This window comes from Seriola dumerili, unplaced genomic scaffold (assembly GCF_002260705.1).
Source record: "Seriola dumerili isolate Sdu_G_001 unplaced genomic scaffold, Sdu_1.0 BDQW01000121.1, whole genome shotgun sequence".
Lineage (NCBI taxonomy): Eukaryota > Metazoa > Chordata > Actinopteri > Carangiformes > Carangidae > Seriola > Seriola dumerili.
Window position 1 is genome coordinate 765027 of NW_019174376.1, and position 11646 is coordinate 776672.

The following is an 11646-nucleotide window of genomic DNA, read 5'->3' on the forward strand; positions in this document are numbered from 1 at the left end:
ACAACATCAAATTGAGTCTTCCAGCATTTACAAAATAGATCTGTCGCCCAGATGCTGCTCGATACTTCTGAAACAAGAGGAAAATACTTCACGAGCCTCCGTTTTCTGCTTCTGGTTGAGTCTTTGGCACAAGTTTGTGCATGTGCAGGTGAAGCAGCGCTTTTCTCAAACTTCAAAGGAAATGTGAGGCTGTAAAAACATCTTAGTGAAAGATGAAGAGTAAACATCTCTAAAGAATCTGTTTACTAACTAAATATAAGTCAGTTACAAAAACATGAAAAAGGGTTACTCACATATAGGGTTGCAGGTTGTTTGCCATGCCATAACGCAATGTGTGAGCCTCATTCATAAATATTAGGAAAAAAGAAAAAATGACAATATCCATTTTCCTCTTCTTGGATTAGACTACAACTTCAAAAAAAATATGAGTTAAATGCAAACTCATTCATAAGTAGGACTCAGATGTTTACGAAACAAAAATCATCTAATAAATTAACAACCAAATAAAAGAAATCCAAGCGGTCTTGAATAAACTTAAAAGGCGCGTAAAGGATCTTCCGCGTGAAAATGACCAAAACTAACCAAAAATAACTCAGCCATCACATGCCGTGTGTTTTTTTTTCTTGCTCTCAGCCGGTGTGTGACACTGACTGAAAATAAACTGCAGCTCACCTACGCTTCCTCACTGCAGATGTTGGACTGACGGGCAAAGACTCACAGAAGCTGCGCGCTTTCTGCCTCCGTCCATTGACTTGGTAATGATGGCAGGGTGGGGGGTGGGGGGGGGTAGAGGGAGGGAGGGAGGGGGGTGCAAAGAGTGCCATCTATTATTCAGAGCTTCAGCAGCCTCTGGAGCTCACACAAGAAGACACCCCCGCAGCCTGCGAAAAGTGCAGTGACAAAACTGAGGGACATGAAAAAGTTTTCTTCTGGTTCAGATTTAATTGGCAGCAACCTGTGCTTGTAAGTTTTCTGGTATTTTCACTAGAGGCTTTTTATATGATGATATTCACTCCTTCCAACCATGTCGCGTTCATTTGGTTCAATGAGCGACTAATGATAAAAGGACAATGCGGAAAACCCGTGCGCACCGACCAACATTCGTGTGTTGACGCGCGCAGGTCTGCACGAAGGGTGATGCAAGCTACTCGTGGTAGGTGGGACCATCTAGGAAAACGGAGTGATATACAATCGCCCGTAAAGCTACAGAGGATGTTAGGGGTTGAAGCAGGGCAGGGTCTGAAGCAGCCAGTGGTCACTCTGCGGGGCAAACAGCTGATGTTGCGGTCAAAGGGTCAGCCGCCAGGACTGACGACTGCTGCTCTCTAAACAAAGCCTCCATTGCACGCATGTGTGTTCATGACCCCAAAGAGTCCCGGGTCACCGCTGTCCATGCAACCCTCCCAGGGAAGCAGCGATACAGCATGTTGTTTTAATTAGATCTGACATATCAGAGCTCATACGAGATATGTGTTGCCAAAGTTGTGACAGAGAACAAGGGTCATTCTTTCACTGCAACAAATGAGTCATATGGTGATGATTTGTTTGTGTTTATTTCTGGGCCCTAAAACACCATATCCATTGCTAGATTAAGGCCGTTGGGAAGACCATGACCAAAAATCTGCTGTTGGGACCCTACACTGACTCTGGTGCAATTATCTAACGTAAAATTCTGGAATAATATAAATGAACACATAAACTAATACAAGAACTTCAGACTAAACATGGACCTTGAATGTAGTTGATATTGTAGCCACTGGTGCAAATTGCCAAACAAATTGGGTAAACTTACATGCAGTCAAACTTGTAGCTACCTTCAAGAACCCTTTGAGTCAGGGGCCACAGGACAGTTGCCCACTTTGCCTGGCCTGGCATCAAAGACCCCTTATGGTCTCCGAACAACTGCTGCAAGTCGCAATACCAAAACACCATTCACGCCGAGTTATCAGCAGATTCTTTTAACCATGAAGGCAACCTTTTCCTACTCTTCTCCAGTGTGGCAGCTACATTGTGTTAATTAGATTATTCATAAATTCATTTGGTTATGTGCCCTACTAAAACACAATAAATATGAAAATTGTAAAACATAAGGTGGCCCCTGAAATGTTACCCAATATAATCTTGAGCCTCATCCAAGACTAGACAAGGACACAGGCACCCTGTGTCCATGTCTAGGTTTAATATATAGGCTTTATCAGTTGATACTATGGTGTATAATCTTAAAAACACTTCCATTAATACAAACTAAATTACAGCAAACCTTTAACAGGTATAAGTAGGTATTCCAGTGTAGAAAATACTGCTTGGTTTCTGAGAGTCTGGCAAAGACTGTTGAGGGAACATGTGTGTGTGTGTTTGTGTGTTGTGTGTGTGTATAGGCCCTAATATCACAAAAAACTGACATGTATGGTTTTGAGCTTGGATGCACAAAAACCACTTTGATCCCAGACTTGTTGGATCATTCTACATTTGTCCAAGTAAATAAAATGTACTTTTACTTACTGTACAGTGTTTGTTTTATCACATCTAACACATCTGGGCAGAATGCCTCAGCACATTGCTGTAGGCAGGAGAAATTAATGAGCATGCATTGTAAAATGGACGGTGATTTGCTGACACCCTGTGGTTAAAAATAAGAATTACACACTACGTCTCGTATGAGTATGACAAGTGCACTACATGATGCAACGAAGACACTTGAACAAATATTAACATGCAGGTTTAAAACGACAGGAAGCGGTCACAGATAACAGACTTTGAACTACCTCAGCTACAGCCAAGCAAAGAAGCTAACTACCCTACTTGCTTTTAAAAGCACACGTTACGTTTTAAACCGGTTGAGGAACTTTACGACGCTCCCTAATCACCATTTCCAACACAACCTTTGCCCTTCGTCGCGTAGCTCGCTGCAGTTTTGTAGCATGCAGTGGGTAATAACAGGAGGACTGTGCACACTACGACAGAGCCTCATAATCAGAGACGTGCTAACACATTTGCCAAAGTTGGTGACTCGTCGGAACATGTCGTCTCAAGCGAAACGGCCGGTTTCCTTACTGGGAACTATGGCGTTCGGTGGCCGAGTTGACGCCGAGCAGAGCCTGGAGATGGTGCAAGCTTTCCTGAGCAGGGGACACAAGCAGCTGGACACAGCCTTCATGTACGTGGATGGGAAGTCAGAGACTGTCATAGCGGGCATGAATCTCCCCAAAACAGGTATATCACAGGCGGGAATGCTAGATTCTCTTTAGTGAACAAAACTAACCAAAGTGTCCCTCATTAGTCAACGTACCTGCTGATTGGCAGACGGAACCAGCTTGGAATTATGGGAATTTAAAATGACCCAAAACCCCCTCCAATCAAAGGCCCAAGTAAACTATTTCTGGGCGGTTTCAAGGATAGAACCATGGACCATGTTGGGCTCCTATTGACCCCCAATACTTTCAGCACTCTGGTAATTGATGACAGTAAATTAATTGGTAACAATCTTGATAACTGATTAATAGTTTAAGTAATTTATTAAGCAAAGATGCAAAAATCTAAACATCCTAAATGTAATCTAATCTTTGGGTTTTTGACAGTTTGTCAGACATTTTCTCTTTTTTCACCAAGCAGTCAATCTAAAGGAAATAATTGTCAGACCTCTTGATAATAAAGATAATTTTGGTTGCACTTGTACATTAGCCTAATTTGTCTGAGGTTTTCTGTGAATTTGATAATTTGACACACACGAAAAATTAAGGCAATTTGATGAAAACACAACTCTGATAAAACAAACACTATACACTACAAGACCAGGGCTACAAGACCTGTCATACTTGATAATCAAGTGGTTCAATTTTTTGAAAATTTGACATTATTTAAATTTGTAGACCTAAAGGATACAGAGTAAACATGGGGTTGTGGCTTCCCTGGTAATCCAGCCTTAGATTAAACCTTGTTTTATGAGGCTACTTATTTTATTTGTAAGGGACCATGTAAAATATTAAACATAAATTTTACCATTTGATATATTGCAACAGGGTTAGCATAAAGCTCATTTCCATGTGCAGGTCATAATTCAAACATACACATAGTGAGAGACCAGCACTAAACAAACAGGATACATAATACATAATAACACACAGCAGTACTTCCCACACACCATGTCAGCAATAAATATATGTTAGACAAACATATTTTTATACAAAGCAAAACCGAGAAAATGTAGATTCAGTGGTTACGGAGTGGGTTAGAAGATTTATTGGATTAGCTATTAACTTCTAGGCAAAAATGGACCACATCGTTCAAACACTACACCTCCAGCTGTAATGCAGGCTTTCTGTTAAAACCAGTGAAAAAAAAGTCATAAGGCAAACACGATATAATCCTGATGACAGGGTCAGAAATTGCTGCACTCGCCTTTAATATTATGCATGTTGTCACAGAGTTTATATGATATACTTCCACCATGCTGACAATGTTGTGAGAGAACCCACAGTTCTGTTTGCTGCAATAAACGTTCATATGTCATATTTTATTTCATTGTTTCTGTGTGACAGTAAGCATTGCTACCAAGGCCAACCCCTGGGATGGGAAGACGCTGAAGCCAGAGAGTGTGCGCTCCCAGCTGGAAACCTCCCTTCAGAGGCTGCAGACCGATTCTGTGGACCTTTTCTACCTCCATGCCCCTGACCACCAAAACCCCATCCAGGATACCCTTAGGGCCTGCAATGAACTCCACAAAGAGGTAAAGAGACCAGAGACCTTATTTGCTATGAGTTAAGACTCTCAACATGACGTTTGACATTATTTCATTAAATATGATTCAATGTTAAAAAAAAAAAAAAAATCACCCTCAGGGAAAATTCAAGGAGTTTGGCCTGTCAAACTATGCATCATGGGAAGTGGCTGAAATTGCCACCATCTGCAGACACAACAACTGGATCGCTCCCACTGTTTATCAGGTATTCTGGCACTTATTCACAGCATTATAGTTTCATCTCAATCAGCTATGTCATCTTAGAGTAAAGCAGTTTCTTAATATACCATATGTCATGTTGCATCCCTCAGTATAAGTAGCTGTGTGTTAGAAATTGCAGTAGTTTATGTCACAGCAGTGAAGCATCCTGCATAATTGGACTTTCACTTCGATTTAATCTCTTTGACTGCTGCATCTTAACTTTGACTTTTACAACCTTTCACAGGGGATGTACAATGCCACTACAAGACAGGTTGAGACAGAGTTGCTGCCATGTTTGAGATACTACGGAATGAGATTCTACGCATACAATCCTCTAGCAGGTGCTGTTTATCTGCTGTCTGTGGTGCACCTTACAGTCAGCATTTAAATCATTTTACCGGAAGAAGATACTTATGACTGGTGATAAATGTGTCTAATGTCACATTAATGTTCTTGTTTTAAGCCATGCTAGAAGCATAAACAGTCACTTGGTCAGTCACTCACTTGGTCAGTCAATCACTTTGGTCCAGACTGGATGAATTTATTGACACACATTCATGGTCCCCAGATGATGAATCCTAATGTTAATGTAAGAACCACCAGCAGGTCAATATCTGAGAGATATTTCGACGTCCTGAGAAATATCTCAACATCGACTGTATAATTTGGCACAGACATTCATGGTTCCCACAGGATGAATAATGACTTTGGTGATTCCCCAACTTTTACGTTTGAGTGAAATGTCTCAACAACTGTTGGGTGGATTGCAGTCACATTTGTTCAGACACGGTGTTTGTCCTCCTCAGTATGAATTCTAATAACTTGGGGTCCCGTAACTTTTCCTCTGGCATTATCATCAGGTCAGACTTTTGATTAGTCCAGTTCTTTGGTTTTTATTGGAAAATCAAATGACCCACCAGCCTCAAATGCACTTTGTGTTTAGCACCAATTAACAAATGTTAAAATGCTTACAGACTAGATAAATGGTGAACGGTAGTAAACATACCTGCTTAACATCAGCATGTTAGCAAACACACATCACTGTAGCTTAAAGCACTGCCCTTAGTACACCTACTCACACTTGGCTGTAGACCCTTATTTTTGTTTTTAACTATGTTTTCTCAAAATGTAGCATGGAAATTCATTTCATTTTAAATATGAGTCATTATCGAGTACATAAATAGTCGAACCCTAGATTACATAAACTTGAATTCTGACATTACTCCTCCTCCACCAGGTGGTCTTCTGACAGGGAAGTATCATTATCAAGACAAAGATGGTTCCCAGCCTGCTGGTCGGTTCTTTGGTAACAGCTGGGCCGCAGCATATCGGGACAGGTGAACAACTTGTAGTTTGTTTCCAAAATTTTCCCAAGAACAATTAAGGTGTCTGTGGTGTCTGCCATCTGTACATTTGTATGTTAACTGTCTGTCCTCTGCTGTGTAAGATACTGGAAGGAAAGTCATTTCCAGGCCATAGAGGTGGTTCTAAAGGCCTTGGAGACGGTGTACGGCTCAGAAAAACCCACCCTGACTTCTGCTGCTATGCGCTGGATGTACCACCACTCCCAACTTAAGGTACCTGCTGTGCATGGAAAGCTGCAGTGACTTGAGATTATGTTCTTACAGGTGTTCATTTGGGAGAGATTACAATATATTATATGGATATTATCAACATTTTTTTTTTACTTTTCAGGGTAAAATAGCTACAGTATCTGACTATCAACAATATTTTATATTTTTACTGAACAAAGATTGGTCCTGCCATAGCACCCTATTCAGGCTGATAAGACTATGGTAAAATTTCAAAAGGCCACTGCTAACATCAAAAAGCTGAGTAGATACGAGCTAAGCTTGACCTTCCAACTAAAGTGCTTTTTTCATGTACTATCATGTCTTTCCATGCTTGAAACACACAGTCAGTGGTCAAAGCATAGCACTTTACCATTAAATACATACAATGATACTTCACAATGTGAGCACCAGCTTCTGTAGTATTGGCCACGTTACAGTTGGATTTGCATACAATTATCAGCATTATTTTCTTTCGGAAATAAACAAAGAGCCAGTGTTTTAAATGATATGGACATATTCAATTGTGCTGAACATTCTTTGTAATTTTACAGAATAATCTCACATAAGATGGCTAATTGTAAAATTATAGCTGGTCATAACTTGTGCAGATCATTGTTAACACTGAAATCCTATCACTTTTACCATCTGAAAGTGTCTGAGTTATTGTATATCTATACTCAACAATTCAGTCAAAGTTTGAATTTGATGCAGAGATGAAAATTACAAATTGAACAGAGACACCTTTGTCAACCACGGTGTGGTTTGATGGCATAATTTTTCCCTGACTACTGCATCATCTGCTGTTACAGGGCGATCTTGGAGATGGAGTTATCATTGGCATGTCCAGCATGGATCAACTTCAGCAGAACTTGGCTGCTTCAGAGGAGGGTCCTCTGGATGAGCGAGTGGTTGCTGCCTTCAATGAAGCCTGGAATCTCGTAGCCCACGAGTGTCCAAACTACTTCAGATGAGGACCCTCTTTTTTATTGTAGAGCCAAAATCTCCATTACAGTCCAATCAAATATAATTCAACTTTTTACAGAGATCTGCTAAAGCCCCATTCCTTTCAGTTACTTAATAGTTTGCAATTTTTTTTGTTGCATCAATTGGAAACCATTATGTAATATGCAAGAGCATTTCAGTGTTGATGTATAAATGTAAAAATGACAAGATATTTCTTCAGGGAGCAATAACTTTTTCTGGAGCCCGCCTTAATTAAACTGGTACATTAAAAAGATAACAAAAATTTCTGATGTCAACAAAATGTTTTTCTTACACATAAAATGCATCAAATGGGTATTTCTAACACATGAAACAGTATGTGCTTATTTGTTTTGGCTGCATGGCAAAGTACTTGCATGGAATACAATTATTTTTGTCATTACATTGACAAATCTTGACAAACCAAGTGGCATCAAGATGATTACATGTACAAGATTGTTGAGTCTTGGCTCCAGTCACCAGTGTCTCCTGAACAACAATTCAGTCCAAAGCTAAATTTCAGGGGGAAGGACAGAAGTTCATGTTTTGGGGTGAAAGCAAGACAGATGAGAGAGATTAACAAAGAGTCCAGGGGCAGAACAGGCAGTCAGGATGAATGGTTTCAACATCAATGTCCCTCTGGTGTTGAGGTTGGCAAAAAGACTTTTAAAAACAGACGTGTAACAAGCCCCTGCCCATGCCGATGTTTTATTCTGCATCGTCATCTTCTTCATCATCTTCATTCTCCTGCATAGACTCTTCCTCCCCAGCAAAGTTGTCAAACTCGCCTGTTTCTGAGTTCCACATACATTTGATTTGCACCTTGAATTCTGCCATCTCGATGCCAAAGAGTTTCTGTGGACAAAAAGGAGCAAGTTGAGGCATGTCAGTCAAATGCAACACAACACTGTATGTCACTGTGAAACAGTCACTAACTCACCAGAATACGAGCCTGCTCAGGAGACAGCACATCTCCCTCCTTACAGACCTCATGGTCCTTCAGCAGTGTTACCACTCCTGGAATAACAGCAGAAAAAATGTCATTGTTACATTCAACTGATATGAAGCACTGACTGTTAAAGGAACAATTTAACTGTTTATTTCTCTGCACTCAAACGTTTTTAATCTTGCCTTTCTTGAGAGCGGTAGGAAGTCCCAATTGCCTCAACTGGGGCTCCATTGAGTGAGGAAACTGTTCCAGGGGTCCCTCATCCAGAGTTATATCCATCTGTGCCTGGTTGCCAGCTCGCGCATAATCCATCTCTTTGAAATGATTGAAATACCTATCAATAGAAAAAAATAATTTAGAAAACGTATGGACAATATATTATTTATGACTGAAACCACAGTCTGTGAAGTGATACTTACTCTTGTACCTCATCCTTTGTTTTATTTGTGAATAGTACACCCACTTCCCCTCGTAGATATTTGCAGACCTGCATATTATCAAAAGGCAATAAAAAACTTCAAGTATATGCAATAGATTATTGTTGTTATCGTCACATTTTCTAGCTTGACATCTCCACTCTAAGATCTCGCCTACCTTGTGCAAATTATCTTTGTATTCATCTGTTTCTCCTTTACCCAAGGCGATCATCATGACTTTATTTTTGCCGAAGAAGAATCTGTGGAACAGAGAAGAGTCCAGTTAAACAGTTTCCTGTGACAACTGTGCAAGATTTGAACTTTCATAAAGTTGGGAGAATTACAAAAGTAAAAAATATTTTTAAAAAATGGAAGCAAAAGAAGCCAAGATATCCTGTTTAACTTCTAAATAGCTCAAGCAATCTACAAGATCTACAATCTTCAACTCATGTAATGTCACTTGATAGTGATTTAAATGCTATCCATACAAACTTAAACTGACCTCCATGGATAAAATCAGTGGAGTGCCCCTTTAAATTCACCTAAACGTCAAACCAACGGGATGGTTAAGGTGCCATTACCTGCTGTGTTTCCATGCTGTCCTGATGTCTTTCAGCTTGTTATTCCTCATATTGGCCACAGAGAATATGAACAAGTTTCTGTAGGTGTCCACACATTTCCGTAACTAAAACAACAAACAGGAGGAGAGTTTAGTGTGAAACATGTCAACAGCCTCAGCAAACTGATTAACATAATATAAATGTAGCTGACAGGAGACTTTGGCAGAAAAATCTCACCTCCTCGATTAATTTCTGTTTCAACTCCAGTCCTTTCTTGGCTGTCTTCGTTAATGAAACTGGTGGGAAGATCATGTGAAAAGCAGTCAGTCAAATAGCAATGAGTTTAACTTATTTTCTATGTGTGAGAGGGAAAAAATAAACACATAACACCAAATAGGGGCCATTTCACTGCTTTTATGCCATCTATACCACATCAGACCAGGTCTAGATCGAAAAACCACTAGATTTAAACTTGTCAACCTGGACCACATTACCTCAGACAGCCTAAAGACTTTTTAAAACACATTTTCACATCAGTGAAACCAGTGACTCAGAGGCTAACTTCGGTGCAATGTGTATATTCCCTGTTTCCCTCATCAGGAGAAGCTAACGTTAGCTTGCCCCCCTCACTTACGTTAATTTTCTGTTGTCGCAAACAGCTGCTACATACAAGAAACCAGTAAACAAGCTTATTCGCTCAATGTGTTTGTACATAACGCAACTTGAACGGGTATTTTCTTACTTTTCTTGTCCCTCTTTGACTTCGGCATGGTTTCCTCTCACGATGGCAGCGCAGCAGACGCACACGTGAAGTAAAAGGCCCCCAAATGTTTCTGTTTGACGAGGCTGACCACGAGGTGCCTGAGTCAAAATAGAATAAGAGCATAAAATATGCCTAACGACTTTTTGAACTGAAATATTTGTAAGTTAGCGCTGTTGCTACTATGCTAAGATGTAATACTGCTCCTAGATAAGTGTATACATGAACTGAATTGAGAGTCATGGAGCTTTGGCGTTGTTTCAAACTAATATTACTCATAAAGGATCTGAGACGTTTTCGATAAGCGCTACTGTACATGTGTGTACGTGTGTAGTGCTCTGCCGGATAGCTGAAATGAGCTAAAACAGCCTAAAGTATTACCGATTAATTAACAATATTGGACTTCAGGCACCCGCAAATTCACCTATGGGGGGGGGTTACAGCATCTCCATTAAAACCATATGTTTTGTGCATTTTAACGTTTACTAATTTATGTTACATATGCACCATGCCAGGTGGCTGTCATTTGTCTGAAGGGATAGGGCTGAAGAACGGATTAACCCGCTAGGGGTCTCTGAAGCAACAACATGCAGGCTTCATGACACTACAGTCAAGAAACTTATTTACAACTTGCTCAAGCAGATGTATAAGTGTATCATTATCGTGTCACTATCAGAGTACTAGTGGCATCAGGAGAGTTATTTATTTGCCCTGGTTCTGGTAACAAAGTTTTGTGAAAAAGCTGAAAAAAATTCACAATATGTATCACACTTTACAGTGATGGCGATATACCCTGCCACTGCACATATCCTCACCATGGAGTAAGATAAGATGATATGAGATAAGACTTTATTGATCATCCGGAGGAAACTAGGTAGTGCAGCACAAGCAACAGACGAGTTAAGAATTAATAAAGGACAGAGCAGAGTACAGTAAAAGAATAGTAAACCATAATTAGAAAGTTAAATAAAAGTATAAAATAGTACAGCAAACAATAGATAGCCTATAAAAACTATACAGTTAACTGAAACAATATACAGTTCAATACCTTGGCCAGCATGAAATGTGCCTTTTATGTGTTAATGTATATGCACTTCTACAATTACTGCAGTTTCTCTGTATTTCTAAACAGTGACATACAGTAGATATGTGTATTTATCTAGTCTATATAGGCCATATATATATTTAGGTATAAAAATACAGGCTGTTATATATAATATATAGGCTACATATCAACATCAGAAAACTTTATTGTTCATTACAAGGGAATGGGAATTTGTCTTAAGGGGCTCACAGATAAAAAGGACACATAGTGTAGGTATAGTATCCTACAATAGGCTATATAATAGGCCTATTATAAGGGAAAATTCATAATTCAAAAGTTTAATAATCCACAACATGACGTGTCTCAATCTAATGTGTAAAATGAATTGGAAAGACATTGTTGTTACAGTCTACTTTATCCTA

The 11646-nt window shown here is 39.7% G+C and overlaps 2 protein-coding genes across 2 annotated transcripts; one reads left to right on the top strand and one right to left on the bottom strand.

Moving 5' to 3' along the window:
- Positions 1-2714: 2714 nt before the first annotated feature.
- LOC111223978 (aflatoxin B1 aldehyde reductase member 4-like) lies at positions 2715-7506 on the top strand. Its single transcript, XM_022748307.1, has 7 exons — positions 2715-3213; positions 4539-4726; positions 4839-4943; positions 5184-5280; positions 6177-6276; positions 6387-6516; positions 7323-7506. The coding sequence occupies exons 1-7, from the start codon at positions 2922-2924 to the stop codon at positions 7482-7484; spliced, it is 1074 nt and encodes a 357-aa protein (XP_022604028.1). The 5' UTR covers positions 2715-2921; the 3' UTR covers positions 7485-7506.
- Positions 7476-10240, bottom strand: mrto4 (MRT4 homolog, ribosome maturation factor). Its single transcript, XM_022748308.1, has 8 exons — positions 10162-10240; positions 9657-9715; positions 9441-9544; positions 9038-9119; positions 8863-8930; positions 8626-8777; positions 8435-8511; positions 7476-8349 (listed from the first exon to the last, which is right to left on the bottom strand). The coding sequence occupies exons 1-8, from the start codon at positions 10187-10189 to the stop codon at positions 8203-8205; spliced, it is 717 nt and encodes a 238-aa protein (XP_022604029.1). The 5' UTR covers positions 10190-10240; the 3' UTR covers positions 7476-8202.
- Between the last annotated feature and the right edge of the window lie 1406 nt (positions 10241-11646).

Bases quoted from the DNA above. Each gene is read 5' to 3' on its own strand.
- LOC111223978 (XM_022748307.1), top strand. From the start codon at position 2,922: ATGCAGTGGGTAATAACAGGAGGACTGTGCACACTACGACAGAGCCTC. The intron at 3,214-4,538 runs GTATATCACAGG...TCTGTGTGACAG, and splicing joins CATGAATCTCCCCAAAACAG to TAAGCATTGCTACCAAGGCC. The intron at 6,517-7,322 runs GTACCTGCTGTG...CTGCTGTTACAG, and splicing joins ACCACCACTCCCAACTTAAG to GGCGATCTTGGAGATGGAGT.
- mrto4 (XM_022748308.1), bottom strand. From the start codon at position 10,189: ATGCCGAAGTCAAAGAGGGACAAGAAAA. The intron at 9,545-9,656 runs GTGAGATTTTTC...TTGTTGTTTTAG, and splicing joins AACAGAAATTAATCGAGGAG to TTACGGAAATGTGTGGACAC. The intron at 8,778-8,862 runs GTAAGTATCACT...TTCTATTGATAG, and splicing joins ACAAAGGATGAGGTACAAGA to GTATTTCAATCATTTCAAAG.